Here is a 27,509-nt window from a genome sequence, read left to right on the forward strand (position 1 = left end):
ATGAAGGTAAAAGGCAGAGGAATCACCTGCTTGCTGGTCTCCTTTGCTGTGATCTGCATGGTCGCCACCCCTGGGGTCAGGGCCTGTCCTCGCCGCTGTGCCTGTTATATGCCTACGGAGGTACACTGCACATTTCGGTACCTGACCTCCATCCCAGACAGCATCCCACCCAATGTGGAACGCATCAATTTAGGGTGTGTGAGGCCCTGGGTTTCCTCTTCTCAAAGAGGGATCAGTCACAGTGGTGACTTGTCCCTCAAACATCTATGACTTTGGGAGATGAATCACAATTGTTTTAACAATATTTCTTTTCTGAAATGAGCTCATGAGAATTTTGTTTGCTGGGGGCAATAAGAAAACTTTTCTTGGTAAACTTTTCTTAGGAGGAAGTTCTTCTAGAATTTGAAGTCCCTCTTGGTAGGTTGGGAGACTCATGATGGTAAAAAGGTTCATTCTGGCTACATTTTTGCTGGAAAATGGTATAGTTTCTGTTAACTATTGGGGTTATGATATATCATAAGAGATGGCAGGGTAACTGGAAGTGTCTGCCTATATAATATACATATATATATATATATATATATATATATATCCTTTTTAAAGGCCCTTTGGTTTCTTTCCATACAAACTTATTTAAAATGATGCCTAATTAAATTTGCAAAAATATGACCGTATTTTAAATGTTCATGAAAAAATGTGTGTGTCTGAAAACACATGTTGGACTTAACATCATTTATTTGACACTAGTGAGCATGTACTATGCACTGGGGATACAGTGGTAAGATATATTATTCACTTCTAGGAGGTGTGTTGATCGTTAAAAAGAGAAGATAAATATACGGTCGGTACAATTAATTCAAACTGTAACAGAACATACAAAGTGTCTTAGAGACAGTCACTATTATTAAGAGCTAACATTGTTTGTGCTCAGTAGGTGCTGGCATTGGGTTAAGCACTGCATCCATTTAATCCTCATAATCCCTTTGGAGTGGGTTCTATTATTAACATTTTATAGATGAGGAAACTGAGGCACAGAAAGGCTGCTGATTTTTACCCAGGGTTGCACAGCTACTCAGTTGAGCCTGAGCTCATAAATCATACCCAAACCAGAAGCCCAAGCCTGGGCTCCAGAGCCCAGGCTTCTTAACCACTGCTGACAAATTCCACCTGGGAGAGTGAGGGGATAGTGTCATGAAAGAATGGGCTGGATATTAAGTGTTCACAAATGGAAAAGGGTGAGGTCAAGGGTGTTCCAACCTGAGGGAACAGCATATATATAACAGTTGGAAAATGAGAAGAAATGTGACAAGTTCCTAGAATGTGAGGGGGGCGATTGTAACTGAAATGGCAAGAACTGGGTGAAGAGTCGATCTTCTGTGGCATCTGGTGAGTTTCAGTATTTCAAGCATTCGATTGTCTCAATGGAGCACAGTTATAAAGAGCGGTATTGGGTTTTTTTGTGTTTATTTTGGTTATGACATTTGAACTTTAGTTGACAGACTTAGCTTATGCCTAGAATGTCATTTTTTATTTCAGATACAACAGCTTGATTAGATTGATGGAAACAGATTTTTCTGGTCTGACCAAATTGGAGTTGCTCATGCTTCACAGCAATGGCATTCACACAATCCCTGACAAGACCTTCTCAGATTTGCAGGCCTTGCAGGTGAGACCGATGGAGAGAGGGGGCAGGTTAAAGAGGTAAGGTGGGACCTGTGAGATAGACCTTCCAAGGCTGCCTATCTCTACACAATACAAAAATCAACGTTGTGCAAATTAGAAGCAGATGTCAATGGAGAATGTTAACTGATTATTAATTGTGCAACTGTGTGTGGAAATTAGAATAATAAGAAAATTCTGAGGCAAGTTTTCTAATACCTCAAGAAAAAAAAATGTCAATATTCAGATGATAAACCTTCAAAATTTAATCCTAAAAGGATACTTCTAGTCATGTTTATCTGGGAATTGAATGTGGTTCCTAAAAATAATGACTATCTTAGACAGATTATTAGCTTTATATAAATCAATGTGCTGTTTTCAGTTTCATTTTATTTACTTACTCATGTTCTACCTTGTTCAAACAATTTTTTAAAGTTACAAGGACTCCCAAGAATGCATAAAATCGTGCAAGAATGATCACAAAAGTAAGTGAGAAAGTATAAAGCTAAAATAAGCCTAGAGATAAGAATAAAGGGAGCATGAGGAAATACATACATAGAGACCTTTATGTCTGCTATAAGTAGGACTTGAAGCTTTTGAGACGCTAACAATACATGACATCTATTGAAATTAAAACTGTTCAGGAAAAGCACAGCCATGTATGATTTTAAGTCAGAAAGAAATGTCTTACAAAACTCCGTATAAAATACAATGTCATAAAATAAAGTCAATAATATCCTTGTAAAAGATAAAGTACCTGTGTTCATAGAGCCTTTTAACATATACCAGAACTATGTAAAGGAAGTCATAACCATGGTGGAGAGCTACAGAGTATAATGTAGCTATGTGATTCTGCTGATTTGGTTAATCAGGCTTTATTTGGAATGCATGTCTTCAGAGGAATAGATGAATTGCGTGTCCTTTATAGAATTCTCTACATATATTTATTCTCTCGACCAAATTTTCAGTGGATATTGAGGAACATTGAGTTGGAGATTGAACTCCCAAGTTACATTTGGGGCAAAGCTCTTCTATGTTACCAACTTATTTTTCCTTTTCTTATTAGGGGTCTTGGCATTCTAGAAAAGCATTTTCGACAGACATGACAGTTCACGCCAAGTCAGGAAAATATGATGGGAAATTGTGTTTCCTAGCATTTCTTTTTTCTTTATGGGAGAAAGAGTATGTTCAACTTGTAATTGGAAAGAGAATTGGAAAATACCTGAGCACTATTGAAATATTCAAAATTATTTTAATTGCAACTCAAAATTAGTCATATGACTCATAACCAAAAAGTAGAAGACACCTCTTAATGTCCATCAACCAGTGATAGATAAAGTGTTGTGCATGTATACAGTAGAATACTCTTCAGCAAAGAAAGGAATGAAGGGCTGACACATGCTATGAGAAGGATGGGTGTTGAAAATATTTTGCTAAGTGAAAGAATCCAGACACAATGCCACAGAGTGTATGATTCCAATTATATAAAATGTTTAGAATAGGCAAATCCATGGAAACAAAGCAAATTAGTGGTTGTGAAGGGCTAAAAGGATGGGAAAAATGACAGCTAGTGGGTATCAGTTTTTATTTTGTGGTACAAAACAAAGTTTATTAGAAACTTTAGGCCAGGAGCAGTGGCTCACTCCTGTAATCCCAGCACTTTAGGAGGCCGGGGTGGGTGGGTGGATCACCTGAGGCTGAGACTTCAAGACCAGTCTGACCAACATGGAGAAACCCTGTCTCTACTAAATAATACAAAAAATTAGCCAGGCGTGGTGGCACATGCCTGTAATCCCAGCTACTCGGGAGGCTGAGGCAGGAGAATCGCTTGAACCTGGGAGACGGAGGTTGTAGTGAGCCGAGATCACTCCATTGCACTCCAGCCTGGGCAACAAGAGTAAAACTCCATCTCAAAAAACTTTATTTAGAAGTTTCTGACAGTGGATATGTTTGCACAACTCTATGAATATACTAAAAACCAATAAACTGTACACTTTTTAAAATTAGTTTTTGAGACAGAATCTTGCTCTGTCACCCAGGCTAGAGTGCAGTGGTGCAATCTCAGCTCACTACAACCTCCGCCTTCCAAGTGCAAATGATTCTCACGCCTCAGCCTCCTGAGTAGCTGGGAGTACATGTGTGTGCCACCATGCCCAGCTAATTTTCTGTGTGTATATGCATTTTTAGTAGAGACGGGGTTTCGCCATGTTGGCTAGGCTGGTCTCGAACTCTGGCCTCAAGTGATCTGCCCACCTCAGCCTCCATGTGGTGGGAGCCACCATGCCCAGCCAGCTGTACACTTTAAAAGGTGGATTTTATGGCATGTGAACTGTAGCTCAATAAATTAAAATCAATAGTCTCTCATGAAAAATTTATGTTTAGGAAATCTTAAATTTACTTGAAATACTAAGATTTAAAAAAAAGTTATAAAATTTTCAACCATGGAAAAAAGTAGAATAATATAATGAACCCTAATGGACCAGTACGCACCTGCAACACTTACGGTCTCATAGCAGATGTCTCACCTGCACCCCTACCCACTACTCTCCACTCCATTCAATTATTTTGAAACAAATCCAAATTTTCATAATATTCATCTGTAAGTACTTCAATATATATCTCAAAACTAAGAAATCTTTTTAAAATAACCACAATATCATTTATATATCTTAAATTTTAACAATCATTCATGACTGGGCATGATGGCTCATACCTGTAATCCCAGCACTTTGGGAGGCCAAGGTGGGTGGATCACCTGAGATCGGGAGTTTGAGACTAGCCTGGCCAACATGGTGAAACCCCGTCTCTACTAAAACTATAAAAAGTAGCCAGGAGTGGTGGTGGGTACTTGTAATCCCAGCTACTCAGGAGGCTGAGGCAGGAGAATCGCTTGAACCCGGGAGGCGGAGGTTGCAGTGAGCAGTGATCACACCACTGCACTCCAGCCTGGGCGACAGAGCAAGACTCTGTCTCCAAAAAAAAAAAAAAAAAATTATATATATATGTATAAATAATTATATGTATGTGTATATATATAATTCCTTAATATCAATAGGCAAACGTTCATGAGTGTTCTAATTTCTCTGATATTGTCATATTTAATTTGCAACTAATTTGAATTGGGATCCTAAGAAGGTATACAAATTGCACTGAATTAATTTCAACATAAGTTTTGTTATTGATAGGACTTTTCCCTCATGTGAAAATTCCTTTGACAACATAAATATGTTCTTTTTTTCAATTCATAGGTCTTAAAAATGAGCTATAACAAAGTCCGAAAACTTCAGAAAGATACTTTTTATGGCCTCAGGAGCTTGACGCGATTGCACATGGACCACAACAATATCGAGTTTATAAACCCAGAGGTTTTTTATGGGCTCAACTTTCTCCGCCTGGTGCACTTGGAAGGAAATCAGCTCACTAAGCTCCATCCAGATACGTTTGTCTCTTTGAGCTACCTGCAGATATTTAAAATCTCTTTCATTAAGTACCTATACTTGTCTGATAACTTCCTGACCTCCCTCCCTCAAGAGATGGTCTCCTATATGCCTGCCCTAGAAAGCCTTTACCTGCATGGGAACCCATGGACCTGTGATTGCCATGTAAAGTGGTTGTCTGACTGGATACAGGAGAAGCCAGGTATCTATACTGGGTTTTTTTTTTTTTTTTTTTTTTTTTGTCCCAATTAAATGGAGGAAATCTGCTTGGAGGTGTTATATTAGGAAGTGGAGAGGCCAGGGTAATTTAGGAGAGAAAATAACATCTCAGAAATAATTCAAGAATAATGAATTATTTACACATCATCTATGGCTGTGTTTTGGCTACTGTGGCAGTCAAGTAGTGTCAGAGAACTGTTTCACAAAGCCCAAAAGTCCTTGCTATCTGGCTCTTTATAAAAATGTTGCTGATCCCTGGCTTAGAGAATAAATCTCATGCTCCTTAGGCTACGAGCCAGGTCTTCCTAGTGTGGTGCTGGCCTATCCTCAGCCTCCTTTCCCTCCTCTCCAACCCTCAGCCCTGCCTATCCCATGCACACAGGCACTTTTTGCTCTTAACAACTCTGGACAACTTCCTGTCACACTACAAGCTGTTTTACCCCCTCACAGCTGCTGCTGCCCCTGCCTGGAGCCCTTCCTTTCCTTTTCTGCTTGGTGGTTCTCAGCCAGCCAGCACACTGCTTGGCCCTTCTGAGAAGTCTGGTTGCTTCTCCACCCACCCCGTCTGCATCAGAATAACCATTTCACCACTTGGGTTGTTTGCCTATACTTCCATTCTTGAGTGGATAACATTTGGTTATAATTACTACTATTAGAAGTCTTTTGCTTTTCCAGTATCTAATTTATCTTTACCTGGGGTCTTAGTATGTCCCAAACTTACATATATGTATAGAAACACATCATATATACATTCATACATACGTCATATGTACATATACATATGCACACACATGTAATCACACACTGCATACTGACGGTCAACAACAGATGGCATGTATGATGATCCTTCCATAAGACTTATAATGGAGGTGAAATAAAACTATTGCCTAGTAACATTGTAGCCATCATAAAGAGGTAGTGCAACATGTTACCTTTTCTAAGTTTAGATACATAAATAATTAAAATTGTATTACAATTGCTGACAGTATTCAGTAGAGTAATATGCTGTATGAGTCTGTAGTCTAGGAGCAGTAGGTTTTACCATATTGCCTAGGTGTGTAGTAGTCTATACTATCTAGGTTTGTGTAAGTACACACTCCATAATGTTTGCACAACAAAATTGCCTAATGATGCATTTTTCAGAATGTGTCCCTGTTGTTAATCAACTCATAACTCTATATATGTAAAATAATGAAACCCATACGGGTTAACATCTTTCAGTCTTAATAAGCAAGTGTTCTCCTTTTGACTGAGATGACTTAATGATAATTTTTACGAGACCCATGGGTCAATCATATCAACCTCTTATGCTTTGAAAATTTTTCATCAATTCCAAGAGATTCAACAGTTGTTCATGCCTTCAGTTGCCTCACTTGGCATGTGGTCGGCAATTCTTTTGCACCAATCTCAGTAGTTAAATGTAACACTCCTTTATCTACGTGTGGGTATCTTCTATTCTTTGATTCCGCAAAGCTGTTGATGCAGCATTTCTATAAAATGAATTTGTGGCTGTTTCTCTAATGAGCATTTATTTCATGGATATGAAATTTATGTCTTGCTGCTCTGTTTCTGTTCTTTTCTACCTACTTGACAACCTGTTTTAATGCTAAATCATAGTGTTATCTTAATTAAAACATTTTAAAGGCAAATTTAATATATGTTATAGCACCAATACATGTAATACAATGGAAAGCAATATAAATATCTATGACAATCTTTATAGGTGTAAAGCTGTGATAGCCATATTGATTGCCAATTTGTCAGCTGTTACTGTAAAACATCTTCAGTTGTAAGGCACATCTTAATTTATAAGTTGAAATGTGAAAAAACAAACAAAAAAACATGGTCATAGAATTAGGCACTTTTTCTAGCCTGCCTATCTGCTTTTCTTTCTTCTGCTGATCTTTCCTGAACATCCATTGGCCAGGGCTGGGGACATACAGATGAACAAGAATGAAGTTTATAGTTTCATAGGAAGACAGATAAGTAAACAAGTCACTCTAACAGTGAATAATGAAAAAGTAGGATAGGAGAAGTGAAAGGTACCAGGAGACTATAAAACAGGAAGCTTACCCAGAATAAGTGCTGTTCAGATTGCATTCTGAAGGATGACTGGTAAGGACTTGGGTCATGATGAAAGACATCAAGTGTACAGTACATGGAAGGAACAGCGTATGCCAGAGCCAGTTGGGCTTGGCAGGGTTGAGGAATGGAAAGGATTTCCATGGGGCTGGAACTGAGTGTGATGGAGGGAATGGAGGTGATGTGGTCAGGTTTGCATTTGAGGCAAAATACGTGATGTCCAAGGCCTGCTAACTCTGGCTCAGTGCAAGCAATAATAAGCATGGTGTGAGCATATTCCATGATGAGGTTTCATTAAACCAGAAGTCTGCCATGTTGTCTTAGCCCAGAGTACTGATAAGTAGGTAAAGGGATACAGCTTGTTGGCAAGTGGGTGATTGGGAGGCAACTCTTTTTTTTTTTTCAGACAGAGTTTTGCTCTTGTTGCCCAGGCTGCAGTGCAGGCACGATCTTGGCTCACCACAACCTCTGCCTCCCAGGTTAAGTGATTCTCTTGCCTCAGCCTCCTGAGTAGCTGGGATTACAGACATGTGCCACCATGCCTGGCTAATTTTGTATTTTTAGTAGAGATGGGGTTTCTCCATGTTGGTCAGGCTAGTCTCAAACTCCCGACCTCAGGTGATCCGCCCGCCTCAGCCTCCCAAAGTGCTAGGGTTAGAGGCGTGAGCTATTGCGCCCAGCCGGGAGGCAACTCTTATGATTGTTCAAAGGTTTTCCAACTTGCCAGCCTCCTCCTCTGCATAGGTTTAGACTATAAAATTTGCTGAAGAATGCTGACTGGCCAGGCATCTGTGATATTACCTGTCACACTGTAGTGCACACAGAAGAGTTTGGTGTCTTTGGTCAGAGTGACTTTCTTAAGCCTTTGAGAGGACATGTGCACACAGACCCTATCTAGCCACTCTGACAAATTAGATCTTCTAAGAAGTGCAATGCTTTTGTTAAGTGCTGTCTCCAGTGCATCATATAAGAGCTACTACATGGAAGAGCATGGATGTCTCAGGCTGTATTTTGTGTAAGGAAAAAGTCTATACCTCTTACCAAGTATTCAAGTGACCAGTCATTTTTTTTTTTTTTTTTTTTTTTTTTTTTTTTTGAGACAGAGTCTCGCTCTGTCGCCCAGGCTGGAGTGCTGTGGCCGGATCTCAGCTCACGGCAAGCTCCGCCTCCCGGGTTCACGCCATTCTCCTGCCTCAGCCTCCCGAGTAGCTGGGACTACAGGCGCCCGCCACCTCGCCCGGCTAGTTTTTTGTATTTTTTTTTTTAGTAGAGACGGGGTTTCACCGTGTTAGCCAGGATGGTCTCGATCTCCTGACCTCGTGATCCGCCCGTCTCGGCCTCCCAAAGTGCTGGGATTACAGGCTTGAGCCACCGCGCCCGGCCGTGACCAGTCATTTTAAATAGGCTTACCACAGCAGAGCTTTTAAATGGTATGTGATATCCAAATATTTGACAGATGAGGCACCTATGACTTAGAAATGCTGGTCGTTATAATGCTGGTCCTAGTACTGTAAGACTTGCAACCTCTGACTTTGCCAGAATGTCAGACATTTAATGGGCCTCTCCACTACCTTGGCACAATGTTCTTCCCTCCCCCTTAAACTTGAACCTCCTCCAGTGCATCTACCTCATCCAAGGGGACCATCAACCATCCAGTTTCCAAAGTCATAAAACAGAGTCTTCCTTGACCCTTCCTTTTAGTTACTGTCCATATTCAGTCAATCCTCACCTCCTATTGATTGGTTCTACCTGCTTCATTGTCTCCTGCGTCCATCTGCTTCTCTTAATTCCTATTGCTACTAAGTTAGACCAGGTCAAGGTACCCTATAATTCAGTCAATATTCTTTTGGATAATGGAAGTAAACTTGGGTTTTTAAATGATATCCAAGGAATTATAAATGATCCTTTAACAAACAGCTTTTCTTTTAAAGAACAATGAAGTCCTGTGGCCATCTTAAAATGTTAAAATGAAGAAATAGAACTAAACTGTTATTAATAAAAACTGACAAACATGAGCATATCATTTTGTTTCCCTAGATAAAAAACATGATACATTCAACTAATATTTACTGAGTACCAAATATATATCAGGCATTTGCTGAACATGGGAAATACAGCAGTGAATAAGACAGACAAAATCCTGTGTCTATGCATATTATGTTGTAGCAGGGTATACAGACAATAGTTTTTAAAAAATCAATTCAGAAGGAAAAATCAGAAAACTTTCTATTGAACACTAAAATTTCCCAATTGTTTCAGCTTCTAGCAAAAGCTATTTCTTCGAAATGTTTATGTCAATTCATAAAGAGGTCACAGCTGATAACTCAATTGTGATTTTTTTCCAGATGTAATAAAATGCAAAAAAGATAGAAGTCCTTCTAGTCTTCAGCAATGTCCACTTTGCATGAACCCTAGGGCTTCTAAAGGCAAGCCCTTAGCTATGGTCTCAGCTGCAGCTTTCCAGTGTGCCAAGCCAACCATTGACTCATCCCTGAAATCAAAGAGCCTGACTATTCTGGAAGACAGTGGTTCTGCTTTCATCTCTCCCCAAGGTTTCCTGGCACCCTTTGGCTCCCTCACTTTGAATATGACAGACCAGTCTGGAAATGAAGCTAACATGGTCTGCAGTATTCAAAAGCCCTCAAGGATATCACCCACTGCATTCACTGAAGAAAATGACTACATCGTGCTAAATACTTCATTTTCAACATTTTTGGTATGCAACCTAGATTACGGTCACATTCAGCCAGTGTGGCAAGTTCTGGCTTTGTACAGTGATTCTCCTCTGATACTAGAAAGGAGCCACTTGCTTAGTGAAACACCACAGCTCTATTACAAATATAAGCAGGTGGCTCCTAAGCCTGAAGACATTTTTACCAACATAGAGGCAGATCTCAGAGCAGATCCCTCTTGGTTAATGCAAGACCAAATTTCCTTGCAGCTGAACAGAACTGCCACCACACTCAGTACATTACAGATCCAGTACTCCAGTGATGCTCAAATCACTTTGCCAAGAGCAGAGATGAGGCCAGTGAAACACAAATGGACTATGATTTCAAGGGATAACAATACTAAGCTGGAACATACTGTCTTGGTAGGTGGAACCGTTGGCCTGGACTGCCCAGGCCAAGGAGACCCCACCCCACACTTGGAGTGGCTTCTAGTTGATGGAAGTAAAGTGAGAGCCCCTTATGTCAGTGAGGATGGACGGATACTAATAGACAAAAGTGGAAAATTGGAACTCCAGATGGCTGATAGTTTTGACACAGGCATATATCACTGTATAAGCAGCAATTATGATGATGTAGATATTCTCACCTATAGGATAACTGTGGTAGAACCTTCTGTTGAAGCCTATCAGGAAAATGGGATTCATCACACAGTTTTCGCTGGTGAAACTCTTGATCTTCCATGCCGTTCTACTGGTATCCCAGATGCCTCTATTAGCTGGGTTCTTCCAGGAAACATTGTGCTCTATCAGTCTTCAAGAGACAAGAAAGTTCTTAACAATGGCACATTAAGAATATTACAGGCCACCCCAGAAGACCAAGGTTATTATCGCTGTGTGGCAGCCAACCCATCAGGGGTTGATTTTTTGATTTTCCATGTTTCAGTCAAGATGAAAGGACAAAGGCCCTTGGAGCATGATGGAGAAACAGAGGGATCTGGATTTGATGAGTCCAATCCTATTGCTCATCTTAAGGAGCCACCAGGTGCACCACTCCATACATCTGCTCCGATGGAGGCTGAGGTTGGAAACCACGCCTCAAGCACAAGTAAGACGCAAAACTATCGGGAATTAATACTCCAGCGACGTGGAGATTCAACACATCGACGTTTTAGGGAGAATAGGAGGCATTTCCCTCCCTCTGCTAGGAGAATTGACCCACAACACTGGGCAGCACTGTTGGAGAAAGCTAAAAAGAATGCTGTGCCAGAGAAGCGAGAAAATACCACAGTGAGCCCACCCCCAATGGTCACCCAACTCCCAAACATACCTGGTGAAGAAGACGATTCCTCAGGCATGCTTACTCTACATGAGGAATCTATGGTCCTGGCCACTAAAACTTCGAACCTTCCAGCAAGGACTGTGACTGCTGACTCCAGAACAATATCTGATAGTCCTATGACAAACATAACTTCTGGCACAGAATTCTCTCCTGTTATGAGTTCACAAATACTACCACCTGAAGAACCCATAGATTTCAAACTATCTACTGCTATTAAAACTATAGCCATGTCAAAGAATATAAACCCAACCATATCAGGCCAAATGCAAGGCACAACCAATCAACATTCATCCACTGTCTTTCCATTACTACCTGGAGCAACTGAATTTCAGGACTCTGACCAGATGGGAAGAGGAAGGGAGCATTTCCAAAAAGCACCCCCAATAACAGCGAGGACTATGATCAAAGATGTCAATGTCAAAATGCTTAATAGCACCACCAACAAAGTATTATTAGAGTCAGTAAATACCACAAATAGTCAACAGACATCTGTAAGAGAAGTCAGTGAGCCCAGGCACAATCACTTCTATTCTCACACTACTCAAATACTTAGCACCTCCACATTCCCTTTAGATCCACACACAGCTGCTCATTCTCAGTTTCCGATCCCTAGAAACAGTACAGTTAACATCCCGCTGTTCAGACGCTTTGGGAGGTGGAGGAAAATTGGTGGAAGGGGGCGGATTATCAGCCCATATAGAACTCCAGTTCTCCGACGGCATAGATACAGCATTTTCAGGTCAACAACCAGCGGTTCTTCTGAGAAAAGCACTACTGCATTCTCAGCCACAGTGTTCAATGTGACATGCCTGTCCTGTCTTCCTGGGGAGAGGCTCGCCATGGCCACAGCAGCATTGTCTTTTCCAAGTGCTGCTCCCATCACCTTCCCCAAAGCTAACATTACCAGAGACCCAACAGAAGAGTCTACAACTCTAGTCCAGAATCCACTATTACTACTTGAGAACAAACCCAATGTAGATAGTGAGAAAACAACACCAACAATAAAATATTTCAGTACTGAAATTTCCCAAGTGACTCCAACTGGTGCAGTCATGATGTATGCTCCAACATCCATACCCATGGAAAAAACTCACAAAGTAAATGCCAGCTACCCACGTGTGTCTAGCACCAATGAAGCTAAAAGAGATTTAGTGATTACATCGTCACTTTCAGATGCTATCACCAAGCCACCCATGACTATTATAGCCACTACAAGGTTTTCAAGAAGGAAAATTCCCTGGCATCAGAACTTTGTAAATAACCATAACCCAAAAGGCAGATTAAGGTATCAACATAAAGTTACTTTACAAAAAAGCACAGCTGTGATACTTCCTAAAACATCTCCTGCTTTACCCAGAGGCAAAGTCTCCCCCTTCTACTTCACCACACTTTCAGCAAGTGTGATGCAAATTCCATCCAATACCTTGACTACAACTCACCACACTACCACCAAAACACACAATTCTGGAAGTCTTCCAACAATGAAGGAGCTTCCCTTCCCACCCCTTAACTCTATGCTCCCTAATATAAGCAAAGACTCAAGTACAATAAGCATCATACCAACACAAACAGCAATACCAGCAACAACTCCTATCTTCCCTGCATCTGTCATCACTTATGAAACCCAAACAGAGAGATCCAGAGCACAAACAGTACAAAGAGAAGAGGAACCTCAAAAGAACAGGACTGACCCATACAGCTCTCCCGACCAGAGTTCTGGCTTCACTACATCCACTGCTATGACGCCTCCTGTTCTAACCACAACTGAAATTTCAGTCAAGCCCAGTGTCTCTGCATTCACTCATTCCCTACCAGAAAACACAACTGGAATTTCAAGCACAATCAGTTTTCATTCAAGAACTCTTAATCTGACAGATGTGATTGAAGAACTAGCCCAAGCGAGTATTCAGACTTTGAAGAGCACAATTGCTTCTGAAACAACATTGTCCAGCAAATCACACCAGAGTACGACAACTAGGAAAGCAATCATTAGACACTCAACCGTGCCACCATTCCTGAGCAGCAGTGCTACTCTAATGCCAGTTCCCATCTCCCCTCCCTTTACTCAGAGAGTGGTTACTGACAACATGGAAACTCCCATTTCTGGGCTTATGACAAATGCAGTGGTCAAGCTGCATGAACCCTCAAGGCACAATGCTAAATCACAGCAATTAGTAGCAGAGGTTGCAACATCTTCCAAGGCTCACCCAAATGCCAAGTTCACAGTTGGAACCACTCACTTCATCTACTCTAATCTGTTACATTCTACTCCCATGCCAGCACTAATAGTTAAATCACAGAATTCTAAATTAACTCCATCTCCCTGGGCAGAAAACCAGTTTTGGCACAAACTATACTCAGAAATTGCTGAAAAAGTCGAAAAGCCAGAAGTAAGCATGTTGACCACTGCAGGCCTGCCAGAGGTCACCACTCTTGCTTCAGATTGGGATGGACAGAAGAGTGACTTTGATAAGAAACTAGTTCAAGAAGCAACAACTTCCAAACTCCTTCCCTTTGACTCTTTGTCTAGGAATATATTGGAAAAGCCCAGAATAGTTGGAGGAAAAGCTGCAAGTTTTACTATTCCAGCTGACTCAGATGCCTTTCTTCCCTGTGAAGCTGTTGGAAATCCCCTGCCCACCATTCGTTGGACCAGAGTCCCATCAGGTATTTGAAACTTTTTCTTTACACTCAGTTTTTGTTAGAAAACAAGAAGAAGATTGTTATGTTTGGGGATTATACATCCAAAGAATCAATATCAGTTTCAAATTTTTCTAAGACACAGAAACTATAAATATCCTCATTTGACACTGGCATATTTTCACTCATCAGAAGGGCTTAAAATATGTTAATTAAGATCATTTTTTAGAATGCCTCAAAAGCTGATTCAAAGTAATATGATTTGAAAAAGAGAATCGTTGTTGTGTTGAACCATCTGACTTTAAAATTATGTGAATAAAAAAATCCAGGCTGTGCACGGTGGCTCATGCCTGTAATCCCAGCACTTCGGGGAGGCCGAGGCAGGTAGATTACCTGAGGTCAGGAGTTCAGGATCAGCCTGGCCAACATGGTAAAACCCCATCTCTACTAAAAAAAAAAATACAAAAATTAGCCAGGTGTGGTGGTGGGTGCTTGTAGTCCCAGCTACTCGGGAGGCTGAGACAGGAGAATTGCTTGAACCTGGGAGGCAGAGTTTGCAGTGAGCCAAGATCGCACCATTGCACTCCAGCCTGGGCGATAAGAGTGAAACTCCATCTCAATAAGATAAAATAAAATCCAGGAATAATTTTAGCAATCTTAAGACTAGATGTCCTAATTTTTATTTTTTATTTTTTTGGTCTGTCACCCAGGATGGAGTGCAGTGGTACAATCATGTCTCCAGGGGCTCAAGCGATCCTCCTATCTGAGCCTCCTGAGTAACTGGGATGACAAATGCACACCACCACACCTAGCTAATATTTTATTTTTTATGTTTGTAGAGACAGGCTCACATTATGTTTCCAGGGCTAGTCTTGACCTCCTGGGCTCAAATGATCCTCCCACCTCAGCCTCCCAAAGTGTTGGGATTATACAAGTGAGCCACAGGGCTGGGCTTTCATTTTAATTTAAATGTATTCTTAGTAGCCCCCAAAAATATAGCTTTATGTTTTCTATCTAAACTTTGATGACCTATAGCAATAATTTTCTTTTTTTTTCTCAGGACTTGATTTATCTAAGAGGAAACAGAATAGCAGGGTGGAGGTTCTCCCCAATGGTACCCTGTCCATCCAGAGGGTGGAAATTCAGGACCGTGGACAGTACTTGTGTTCTGCATCCAATCTGTTTGGCACAGACCACCTACGTGTCACCTTGTCTGTGGTTTCCTATCCTCCCAGGATCCTAGAGAGACGTACCAAAGAGATCACAGTTCATTCTGGAAGCACTGTGGAACTGAAGTGCAGAGCAGAAGGTAGGCCAAACCCTACAGTTACCTGGATTCTTGCAAACCAAACAGTGGTCTCAGAATCATCCCAGGGAAGTAGACAGGCCGTGGTGACAGCTGATGGAACACTGGTCATCCACAACCTCAGTATTTATGACCGTGGCTTTTACAAATGTGTGGCCAGCAACCCAGCTGGCCAGGATTCACTGCTGGTTAAAATACAAGTCATTGCAGCACCACCTGTTATCCTAGAGCAAAAGAGGCAAGTCATTGTAGGCACTTGGGGTGAAAGTTTAAAACTGCCTTGTACTGCAAAAGGAACTCCTCAGCCCAGCATTTACTGGGTCCTCTCTGATGGCACTGAAGTTAAACCATTACAGTTTACCAGTTCCAAGTTGTTCTTATTTTCAAATGGGACTTTGTATATAAGAAACCTAGCCTCCTCAGACAGGGGCACTTATGAATGCATTGCTACCAGTACCACTGGTTCGGAGCGAAGAGTAGTAATGCTTACAATGGAAGAGCAAGTGACCAGCCCCAGGATAGAAGTTGCATCTCAGAAAAGGACTGAAGTGAATTTTGGGGACAAATTACTACTGAACTGCTCAGCTACTGGGGAGCCCAAACCCCAAATAATGTGGAGGTTACCATCCAAGGCTGTGGTCGACCAGCAGCATAGGTAAGTCTATACCTTTGGGTTGGAATTATCTGCTTTATCTATTTAGCTGTACAGCTTCTGAAATGGAAAAAGTGACAGTGAGGCTAGCAGCAGTTTCAGAGTGCACATAGACTTTGGACATAAAGGAAACTCTCGAAAAAACCTAATCTTTTGAGATTATTTGAATATGAAAACCATTCTTTTCACATGCTTACTCAAAGCGTCAACTTCTTGGGGTTTTTATATTTTAGGCAGAATAAAAAATCTCATTTATCTCCATACTAGGTACAGTTTTAAAATAGTAACTGTAGGCCAGGGATGGTGGCTCATGCCTGTAATCCTAGCACTTTGGGAGGCTGAGACAGGTGGATCACCTGACATCAGGAGTTCAGGACCAGCTTGGCCAACATGGTGAAACCCTATCTCTACTAAAAGTACAAAAAAAAAAAAAAAAAATTAGCTGGGCATGGCAGCAGGTGCCTGTAATCCCAGCTGCTTGGGAGGTTGAAGTGGGAGAATTGCTTGAACCTGGGAGGTGGAGGTTACAGTGAACCGAGATTGCACACTGCACTCCAGCCTGGGCACCAGGGTGAGACTCTGTCTCAAAAAAAAAAAAAAAAATAGTAATTGTATAAATATAGTCATACTCTCTCTATATACGAAACAGAGAAGGGGATTTTTGTGATGCAGTCGAGATTCTGGAGAGAGATACTCTATTATTTTACTCGTCAGAGTCCCCTATTCGACATTTTAAACTTCATTATAATCAGTACTTAATTTTTTCTTTCCTAAAATTACAAAGCACTTTGTGAAAGTCACACTATTAAGACCTCTACTAAGTGAAATGTATTCAGGCCCCCACACTTTGATGTGATGAGACACATATATACAAATACACACTTTCTCTGGTCTGTTATAAGCATATGAATATTCTTTTTTGTTTGTTTGTTTGTTTTTTGAGATGGAGTCTTGCACTGTCGCCCAGGCTGAAGTGCAATGGCATTATCTCTGCTCACTGTAAGTTCCACCTGCCAGGTTCACGCCATTCTCCTGTCTCAGCCTCCTGTGTAGCTGGGACTATAGGCACCCGCCACCACACCTGGCTAATTTTTTGTATTTTAGTAGAGATGGAGTTTCACCATGTTAGCCAGGATGGTCTTGATCTCCTGACCTCATGATCTGCCCGTCTCAGCCTCCCACAGTGCTGGGATTATAGGCATGAGCCACCATGCCCAGCCTCAATATTCATTTTATAGCTGGCTTTCTATGTAAATTAAATTCTATCTTCAAAAATCAATAATTATAGCTTATGAGGTTTCTTTTTTTTTTGCAATTGGCATGACTTTATACAATGGTTTTTCCATTACATGACAAAAAAATGATGAGAATTTCCATCTTATACATCTGTTTATTCATTAATAGAAAACATCCATGCAAGAAAAATTACACATAGTAAATGTGAATTTGTACTCATGCTTAGGAGTTGAAGATTTTTTTCTAATGACATGAGTTGATACTGAATACAGCTAATAAATATAACCTGTGAGCTTTAGTTCAAAAGTAAATGTTAATTTTCAAGTTTTTCAAATGTCAAAAATCACCTAAATTGAAATTTTTTAGATTTATAATTTTTAAATGCTGAGTTATGAAATGTGAGTTTTGTGCTTTGGAGAGGCTGAAGAAGCCTCTGCATTAATCTTTATTAAGAATTCTGTCTTTGGCCGGGCGCGGTGGCTCAAGCCTGTAATCCCAGCACTTTGGGAGGCCGAGACGGGCGGATCACGAGGTCAGGAGATCGAGACCATCCTGGCTAACACAATGAAACCCCGTCTCTACTAAAAAATACAAAAAAATAGCCGGGCGTGGTGGCGGCGCCTGTAGTCCCAGCTACTCGGGAGGCTGAGGCAGGAGAATGGCGGGAACCCGGGAGGCGGAGCTTGCAGTGAGCCGAGATCGGGCCACTGCACTCCAGCCTGGGCGACAGAGCGAGACTCCGCCTCAAAAAAAAAAAAAAGAAAAAAAAAAAAAAGAATTCTTTTACTCTGAAAAACCTTCTATTTTCAGAAGTAAATTCTCCCTCTCAAAAATACGAGCTTATAAAAAGAAGCATCAATAGTTCTGTCTCTTCTATGTCACAGTCTTCAGTTGCATTAGATCTTGGGTGCAGGGGATATCACTCTAAGCCAGTGTTTCTCCAAGAGAAGACTCCCTACTAGCAGGATTAGCATTGTCTGGGAATTTGTTGAATCAGGAGCTCGGATTTTGTTTTAATAAGCAAGCTGTTCTTAAAAGCCCTCCAGGTGATTTTGTTGCTAAAATTTGACGCTTGTTTTCAAACTTAATTGTTTATAAGTTGGCCGGGAAGTTTGTTAAAGAGTGGGTTTCTGTATCCCTGGTAAGACCTATTGAAGCAGAATTTCAGGAAACCAAAGCCAGGAAATATGCATCTTAAACTTGGCCTCATGTAATTATGATGTAAAGCCTCATGTAAAGCTTAAACTTGGCCTTAACTTGTTAACATCTTAAACTTAACATCTTAAACTTGGCCTCATGTAAAGCTGATGAGGGATCTTCATTGAGAACCAAGTTAGAACAGTGGTTCTTTGCTGCACATGGAAACCTTTAATCTGGAAAATTTTAAGAATCCTGATGCCTAAGCCATGCTCCACACATAATAAGTCAAATTCTGGAGGTTAGACCCAGACATCAGTATTATTTTAAACTTCACAAGTGATTTTAATGTTGAGCCAAGTTTATGAACCAATACTTTTAGAAAGCATTAAGAAAGAATGCCAGTATAGCATGGTGGAAAGCACAAGGCTTGAGAACCAGCCCTGTGACCTAAGGCAAATTACTAAATCTCTCTAAATACCGATTTTTCAGCTGTATAGTGAGGGAATTACTTCAAGATTAAACCACCAGTGCAAAGCACCTGGCAGTTTCCCTTCCTCTTAAGTGTATTCGTGTTGATTTTACCTTGGTTTATATGCCAGAGAAGTTCCTTCCATACTTGGAAAAAAAAAAAAAAAACACTTTTTCTAAAATTTTACTATAATACTTCCCATACTTACCTTTGCTGGAGAATAACAATGACGATGGCTGGGCGTGATGGTTCACACCTGTCATTCCAGCACTTTGGGAGACCAAGGCGGGAGGATCACTTGAACCCAAAAGTTGGAGACCTGCTTTGGCAACACAGTGAGACTCTGTCTCTACAAAAAATAAAAAAATTAGGAGGGCATAGTGAGATGTGTCTGTAATCCCAGCTACTCAGAGGTTGAGGTTGGTGGATTGCTTGAACCTGGGAGGTCGAGGCTGCAGTGAGCCATGATCTCACCACTGCACTCTAGCCTGGGGCTCCAGAGTGAGACCCCGTCTCAAAAAATAAATAGGTAAATAGAAAATGAGAGAGAGAAAATTGACTTGAGACTGTTTGACTTGGTTAGCACTTACGCTATGAAAACAGTTTTTACTTTTCTCTCTAGTTTTATCTACCTGCTTAGCCCATGTTGCCCAAAAATAAGAAAGACATTTTCTCCTATAGGTATCCCTGAAATCACTTTTAGCACCAATTCAGTCTCCATTGATCTTTCTGAAAAACTAGATTTAGTTTTACTAGGAAAGATCTGCCACCTGGTGGTTAAATTTGGTAATGGTAGGCTGTGCCGCCACTGTACACCTGAAGAATCATATTCCACACAGCTCAACCTAGTGCAAAAACCAGTCACTCTACAGCTGCCCATAGAGGGCAGATGCTGGAACAACCTTCTAAGGAACCCTGCGTTGGTATTCTCTTTATAACAAAGTAAAATTTATTTTTTTTTCTAAAACAGTTTCATTTTTGTCACCCAGACTAGAAAGCGATTCTCATGCCTCAGCCTCCCGAGTAGCTAGGATTACAGGCATGTACCATCATGATCAGCTAATTTTTTATATTTTTAACAGTGATGGGGTTTCGCCATGTTAGCCAGGCTAGTCTCAAACTCCTGCCCTCAAGTAATCTGCCCACATTGGCCTCCCAAAGTGCTGGGATTACAGGCAAGAGTCACTGTGCCCAGCCAAAGTAGAATATATTTTCTAACCAAATTATTCAATAATTGTTTTGTTACTAATAACTTTTTAGAAAGTATCATCTGCCATCTTTTCTGAGGAACTGAGTTTGCTTTTTCCTTACCTATATATACATTATAAAATGACTATGTTTGTGGATCCAATTAGTTTACTTGATATGTGAAATGGTCAAGGAAGTCATGGTGTCTAGAAATCCCATATTTCTAGCACGTCCCTCATCATTAAGATTTTTTTTTTTAAATTACTGTGTAACAGAGATTCATTTGAATTCCATCTGAGAAATACTACTTATTTGCACTAAACTATACCTGTCCAATTAGATAATTTCACCTTTCAGCAAATGACTTAGAAGACAATAAACTGGTAGTAATTCTAATTTTTATTGCAACAATTTAAAGCTAATTACACAAAAACAGGTAACTATGAGGTGATGGATATGCTAGTTAATCGTGGTCATTTCACAATGTATATGTGTGTGTGTATATATATATACACACACATATATATATAAAATATCATGTTCTACACTTCAAAGATACGCAATTTTCATTGGTCATGCTTCAATAAAGCTGGGGCAGAGGGAGACAATTCTGAGTAAAACAGTTTCCCTCATTGCTAACAGCTGTACACTCAAATGAATCTCTTTTCTCCTTAGAATGGGCAGCCGGATCCTCGTCTACCCAAATGGATCCCTGTTTATTGGATCAGTAACAGAAAAAGACAGTGGTGTCTACTTGTGCGTGGCAAGAAACAAAATGGGGGATGATCTGATACTGATGCATGTCAGCCTAAGACTGAAACCTGCCAAAATTGACCACAAGCAGTATTTTAGAAAGCAAGTGCTCCATGGGAAAGATTTCCAAGTAGATTGCAAAGCTTCCGGCTCCCCGATGCCAGAGATATCTTGGAGTTTGCCCGATGGAACCATGATCAACAATGCAATGCAAGCCGATGACAGTGGCCACAGGACCAGGAGATATACCCTTTTCAACAATGGAACTTTATACTTCAACAAAGTTGGGGTAGCAGAGGAAGGAGATTATACTTGCTATGCCCAGAACACCCTAGGGAAGGATGAAATGAAGGTCCACTTAACAGTTATAACGGCTGCTCCCCGGATAAGGCAGGGTAACAAAACCAACAAGAGAATCAAAGCTGGAGACACAGCTGTCCTTGACTGTGAGGTCATTGGCGATCCCAAACCAAAAATATTTTGGTTGCTGCCTTCCAACGACATGATTTCCTTCTCCATTGATAGGTACACATTTCATGTCAATGGGTCTTTGACCATCAACAAAGTGAAACTGCTCGATTCTGGAGAGTACGTATGTGTAGCCCGAAATCCCAGTGGGGATGACACCAAAATGTACAAACTGGATGTTGTCTCTAAACCTCCATTAATCAATGGACTGTATACAAACAGAACTGTTATTAAAGCCACAGCCGTGAGACATTCCAAAAAACACTTTGACTGCAGAGCTGAAGGGACACCATCTCCTGAAGTCATGTGGATCATGCCAGACAGTATTTTCCTCACAGCCCCATACTATGGAAGCAGAATCACAGTCCATAAAAATGGAACCTTGGAAATTAGGAATGTGAGGCTTTCAGATTCAGCCGATTTTATCTGTGTGGCCCGAAATGAAGGTGGAGAGAGCGTGTTGGTGGTACAGTTAGAAGTACTGGAAATGCTGAGAAGACCGACATTCAGAAATCCATTTAATGAAAAAATAGTTGCCCAACTGGGAAAGTCCACAGCATTGAATTGCTCTGTTGATGGTAACCCACCACCTGAAATAATCTGGATTTTACCAAATGGCACACGATTTTCCAATGGACCACAAAGCTATCAGTATCTGATAGCAAGCAATGGTTCTTTCATCATTTATAAAACAACTCGGGAGGACGCAGGAAAATATCGCTGTGCAGCTAGGAATAAAGTTGGCTATATTGAGAAATTAGTCCTATTAGAAATTGGCCAGAAGCCAGTTATTCTTACATATGCACCAGGGACAGTAAAAGGCATCAGTGGAGAGTCTCTATCACTGCATTGTGTGTCTGATGGAATCCCTAAGCCAAATATCAAATGGACTATGCCAAGTGGTTATGTAGTAGACAGGCCTCAAATTAATGGGAAATACATATTGCATGACAATGGCACATTAGTCATCAAAGAAGCAACAGCTTATGACAGAGGCAACTATATCTGTAAGGCTCAAAATAGTGTTGGTCATACACTGATTACTGTTCCAGTAATGATTGTAGCCTACCCTCCCCGAATTACAAACCGTCCACCCAGAAGTATTGTCACCAGGACAGGGGCAGCCTTTCAGCTCCACTGTGTGGCCCTGGGAGTTCCCAAGCCAGAAATCACGTGGGAGATGCCTGACCACTCCCTTCTCTCAACAGCAAGTAAAGAGAGGACACGTGGAAGTGAGCGGCTTCACTTACAAGGTACCCTAGTCATTCAGAATCCCCAAACCTCTGATTCTGGGATATACAAATGCACAGCAAAGAATCCACTTGGTAGTGATTATGCAGCAACGTATATCCAAGTAATCTGACATGAAATAAACATGTGGGCAGAATTTGTTTTTTGGAAGAAGTTTAATCAAAGGCAGCCATAGGCATGTAAATGAATTGGAATACATTTACAGTATTAAATTTACAATGAACATGCAAAATAAAAGGACTTGTAAATAAATGCATTATGAACTGATGATACTGATTTATTTAATGGATCTCAAAACAAACTTTTAACTTAAGGCACTTTTATTTTGCCAACAAATAACAATAAACATTAAAACGGTCCACTATAAAATAACAAATGGCTAATGTACCTGAATTTTTCAGTAAAAAAATGAACTTTTAATACCAGTTGCCTAGTGTCCACTTCCTATCAATGTTACAAGCATGGCACTCAGAACAGAGACAATGGAAAATATTAAATCTGCAATCTTCTTTATGTAAATTTACCATCCTGATGTATAAATATTTTGTGGTTTATAAATTTTTTTGCTAAAACCTACAGAAAATAAGCACTGAACTGTCTTGATTATGATTCACCATTTGTTCACACTGAAAATTTTCATTGATGGGGAATACAAAAATGTTTTAATAACTGCATTTAAAAATAAATGCAGGCTCACTTTTCCACATGTAAAAAGCAATGTAATAACTGCACATCATAAAATGTGAAAAGGGGGTTGATTACTTTTGTCCAAATATGCCCATTAAAAAGGTTTTAAAAATACAATGAAACTTCTTTATAACTTTAAAATCTAGCTCAGGCACCCCTGGTTTGGAGCTGTTTATAAGGAAATTTTTCTGAGGAGGAATCATTGCTCTATAAGCATTTCATTTAATTAATAATTCTTTATGGGATGGGAAAATGCTTGGGAGGGTCTAGATCTGTTATATATAATGAAGTTTCACTGTATTTAAAATCTGATCAATCCTACACAAAATGTTGCTTTTTGTAATTCACTGAATTTATATTACATGCTTAATTCAACCTGAATTAATTTGGGGAATATTATATGATTGATCTTACCTAAATCTAGGGCTGGGGTTTTCCAGTGTAATTTCTCCAGCATATATTCAAACATTCACCTATTAGGAATTATAGGAGCTTTATAAATGGGAAAAAAATGCCATAGGTCTTAGATATCTCAGTGCACAAAACCGAGAATTACTAATATGTTAGCCCCTGCCAATCATTTGAGACATGTGGGATAGCGCCCTTGGGTTTTCATCACACTGACTTTCAGCTAGCCCCATCTAGCCTAAAACGTGACCTGCTTGCAACTTATGTCTGATGTTAGTACCCTGTGGCTGGAAGTGGTCAAAGATACTCTTTGTAATTGATCTCCCTCTACTTCCAGGCCAAGAAGGGTAAATGCAATGACAAATGCAACCCTAGTAGGAAAAAGCCTACAGTGTAAACAAGAGAGTCTATGGGCTTCTTATATCCACGAATTATGATAGGTACAGCTGACTCTATTTGATTTCAAGGTCTGCCTTTAAGGGGAACTGGGGTCTCCATCTTATTCTAAGGTAATTTCCTCTGGTAAGGTACCAGGCTCTGCCACAGGGCTTTCCCTTGTGACCATCTTAATGCAAAAGAATGCATTTGCTAGAAAAGAAAAAAAAAAAAAAATAGAAACCTCTCAAGATACAGAATTAATAGGGAGAAAATCTGAAGACTAAAGTAATTCTAGTTATTTTCTTTATAATGCGCAGGGGTAAAACAGCATTCCTCAACTTTCCATAGAATCTTGGAATTAGAGTCTTAGCATAACTAACTTTCTCACCTAAAAAAAAAAAGAACACAGATATGCCCCACAGCCTTCATGTGCAAAATGATCAATAATTTAACTCACCTCTGCAAAGTATAAAGTGCATACAAATGCTATGCAATTATAACACTCATTCTTAAAACAGTATTACTGTTGTTTGCAATGCTGAGCTACAAAATATATGGTTCAAACTGAACTGGCAAAGAAATTTGGAAAGAAATAACAAAGATGGAACATGACTCACTCACTAGGCACAACATTTACATTTCGGTTGTTTTGCCAATGCAGTCATTATATAGATATATTACTTTGAATAAAACAACTTCATAAGCTTATCTAAGTATGATTCTTGAGAGGAAAAAATCTGATATACAAAACCAGCAAAAATGTGTACAGATACATCTTCTGAAAGCAGATAGACTGTTAATTTAGTGAAAAGAATGGTTTTTAATGTTTTGGCAAAGTCTTTTCCAGCCCAGAGTAAACACAAAATGGGCAGGCTGGAGTGAAATATTTTCACAGTGTACAAAGCAGTTCACATGGATGTTGCCACAGCAAAGTAAGCTGACATGTATTTGAGGTCATTTGCATGAGTCAAACTTTGCAATGAGTAACTCACCTAGGAAGATATAAATTATTTGCAAAAGAAAATGTCTACTAAAGTTGTACTAGCTAGATTTTAAAAAAGTAGATTTACATGGTCTGCTCATTATAGACAAGTCTATTCACAGTATGCTTGACTATATTATATGTAAAATCATATGGCAAAAGAAAATGAAATAACAGAGAACATGGGAAAATATCCCCCACATATGTTTTAAAATGCCCTGCAATTTTTCACATTCAAAATTTTATGCATCTAAATCTAAAAAAATATTATATGGAATACTCTTAAGTTACACAAACTGATAATTTACTGGTTTCTTTTTTACTCTAATAGGAGCAAATTACCACATACTTGAACAAAGTTAAAATAGTTACTATTTCTTTATAATAAATTTGATGTATAATTTACTTGTGCTTTTTGCACCAATTTATAAATACAGTATATGCAATACACAACCAAGACTGACACTGACAGTAATAATTAAATTCAAAATAGCAAATACTTACCATACAAAATAAACAGCAAATACACCTTGTATGAAAACCAGAGCCTTCTGGACTTTGGGGCCAGATTCTCTGGAAACATGTCAAGTGTGAGCACTGGAATCTTAAGCCAGCTGCTAGGGTTTTTCCCTTAAGGTGGCATAAGGTTCAGGAGAACCAAAACTGGCAACAAATAGTTGGACGATTCCACTGCAGTTCTTTCAGGCCTTTAGGATGTACATGTTGTACCTTCACAATGACTCTCGTCAATGATCTTGCCTCAAAACAAATTTGAGTACAGCTACTTCTAACAGGTTTCCGCACATCTTAGGGCGGCTCTCACAGGAACCTTGGTTTAGGTTCTCAGTTTAAGAAGTTTAAGTACTAAGCAACAATCTGTTTCAGCACCTTTTGACCACAACAAAAGCAAAGAAAAGTCCTACATAAATAAGAACAAAGTTTATAAAGTGCTTATGAGATTACAAACATTTCAAATTAGAGCAATGCAAATAAATGTCCATTTCACCATCACAGGTGAATGCAGAATAAATGGGTCACGTTTCTGTCAAGATCTGACATTCCTTTCAAATCAGTAGTTTGGTCCAGCAGAGTTTGGAAAATAAAATTAAAAAACAAAAAACAAACAAAAAAAAAAACCACTTCATCATTAATGAATGAAATACATAAATACTTTAAGTCCATCATAATCCATTCTTTCTAGAAATGTGAGATTCAAAAAAAGCACCAATTTCAAAAGGTCTGCTAGCACACTCTTCCGGGAGTAGGCCTGCCTGCATGATTCACATTTGTAAACCTACTTTAAAGGTGAGTTCAACAAAATCAAACCACAACTTCTCCTTGGATTTTTGTTTAAACACCTTTTTTTTGTGTGTATGTGTGTGAGATGTAGCATACAATATAGTAAAATGTCAAAGAAATGATAAAACAAAGGGACATTTTTAAGATGACTAATGCATTAAATTTGATTTTCTGTTTTTCAGTGCAAACATAAAACGTCATGTCTTCTCCTCTTGCAGATTCAGAAGTGTGAAGGATGCCCATACGGAGTCACTCCTTGCTGTGGCTGGTTGCCTAAGGAGAAAAATAAATTCAACCAAACTTAGATACAAAACTATTACCCAGATAGCTGCTACCCTCTTGTCACTGCTCTCAGTACCAGCCGCAGGTACAGGGAAACAGAGTGGCCAGAGAGTACCATCCTTGTCCTGAAAAACCCTTGTGGTGGGATTCAAGTACCACCCCGCAGAGAGGCCAACTTTAGCTCACAGTCCACACTTGCCAATGCAATGCCACAGGTTTTAGTTTACTGGCCCATCCAAAGTATCTCCCTCTGAACTAAACTACTTGGTATTAACTTTCAAAAGGAGTACAGTAAAAGTTTCATAAAACATTGGAAGTTCTCAAAATGCTTATAAAAGTCAGCAATTCTGCTTTAACACGTAATTGGTAAGAGAACATTAGATTGGAACTGGGCAGTTTTCTGCAAATGGCCATAAGATATGTACATCAGAACTGTGCAAGAGTATACGCAGGTGCAAAAGTGTGCGTGTGTGATGACTCAAGCATGTGCCCATGTAGACATGTATGCCTGCACATGCACACAGAAACAAGGAATGGTCAGTAGATACCAAAAAATGACACAGGCTTAGAAACAGCTACTGCTTGTTTAACTCTGGAGTATTCAATGGGGGCCCCATTCACATGGGCCACGCTCTCAAAGCAGCCCTCTGGAGTTGTGTGATGAACAGCTCAGCCTAGTCACCACTCTTCAACAATGAAGTCTGGCGTAACTGCTTATCAGGCAGCCGAGTATGTACCGTGGTTAAGAGGTGGGCTCTGGAAGGAGTGCTTCTGAGTTCAAGTCTCAGCTCTATTAGCTGAAAAACCTTGGGTAAATTAGTCAATGTCCCTGTTCTTCAGTTGTTTCCTCATCTGTAATGTGGGGACAGTAATAATATGTAATCTCACAGGGTGGGTTAAAGTAAATCAATACATGGAAAGTCCCAGTGCCTGGGTCCTAGAAAGTACTCCATAAATGATGGC

At 40.0% G+C, this 27,509-nt stretch overlaps 2 protein-coding genes across 4 annotated transcripts in view; one reads left to right on the top strand and one right to left on the bottom strand.

Annotated features, from left to right (window-relative positions):
• Positions 1 to 23,618, top strand: IGSF10 (immunoglobulin superfamily member 10). Of its 3 annotated transcripts, XM_025376273.1 has the most exons (6): positions 1 to 194; positions 1,537 to 1,666; positions 4,908 to 5,298; positions 9,743 to 14,074; positions 15,108 to 16,008; positions 20,714 to 23,618. In XM_025376273.1, the coding sequence occupies exons 1-6, from the start codon at positions 1 to 3 to the stop codon at positions 22,620 to 22,622; spliced, it is 7,857 nt and encodes a 2,618-aa protein (XP_025232058.1). In that variant the 3' UTR covers positions 22,623 to 23,618. The 3 variants fall into 3 exon arrangements, with proteins under 3 accessions (XP_025232058.1, XP_025232059.1, XP_025232060.1); XM_025376274.1 differs by lacking the exons at positions 1 to 194; positions 1,537 to 1,666; positions 4,908 to 5,298; positions 9,743 to 14,074; positions 15,108 to 16,008 and adding an exon at positions 18,617 to 18,833; XM_025376275.1 differs by lacking the exons at positions 1 to 194; positions 1,537 to 1,666; positions 4,908 to 5,298; positions 9,743 to 14,074; positions 15,108 to 16,008 and adding an exon at positions 18,617 to 18,679.
• Positions 22,651 to 27,509, bottom strand: part of MED12L (mediator complex subunit 12 like) — a 342,999-nt gene continuing 338,140 nt past the window's right edge. Inside the window, exon 44 of the mRNA XM_025376276.1 lies at positions 22,651 to 26,537. Coding sequence (XP_025232061.1) covers positions 26,485 to 26,537 — 53 coding nt within the window. The 3' untranslated portion in view covers positions 22,651 to 26,484. The remainder of the gene's footprint in view (positions 26,538 to 27,509) is intronic.

Source organism: Theropithecus gelada, chromosome 2 (assembly GCF_003255815.1).
Source record: "Theropithecus gelada isolate Dixy chromosome 2, Tgel_1.0, whole genome shotgun sequence".
Lineage (NCBI taxonomy): Eukaryota > Metazoa > Chordata > Mammalia > Primates > Cercopithecidae > Theropithecus > Theropithecus gelada.

Coding starts and splice junctions, on each gene's coding strand:
- IGSF10 (XM_025376273.1), top strand. CDS start 1: ATGAAGGTAAAAGGCAGAGGAATCACCTGCTTGCTGGTCTCCTTTGCT. Junction 14,075..15,107: donor TTGGACCAGAGTCCCATCAG/GTATTTGAAACT, acceptor TTTTTTTCTCAG/GACTTGATTTATCTAAGAGG. Junction 16,009..20,713: donor GTGGTCGACCAGCAGCATAG/GTAAGTCTATAC, acceptor TTTTCTCCTTAG/AATGGGCAGCCGGATCCTCG.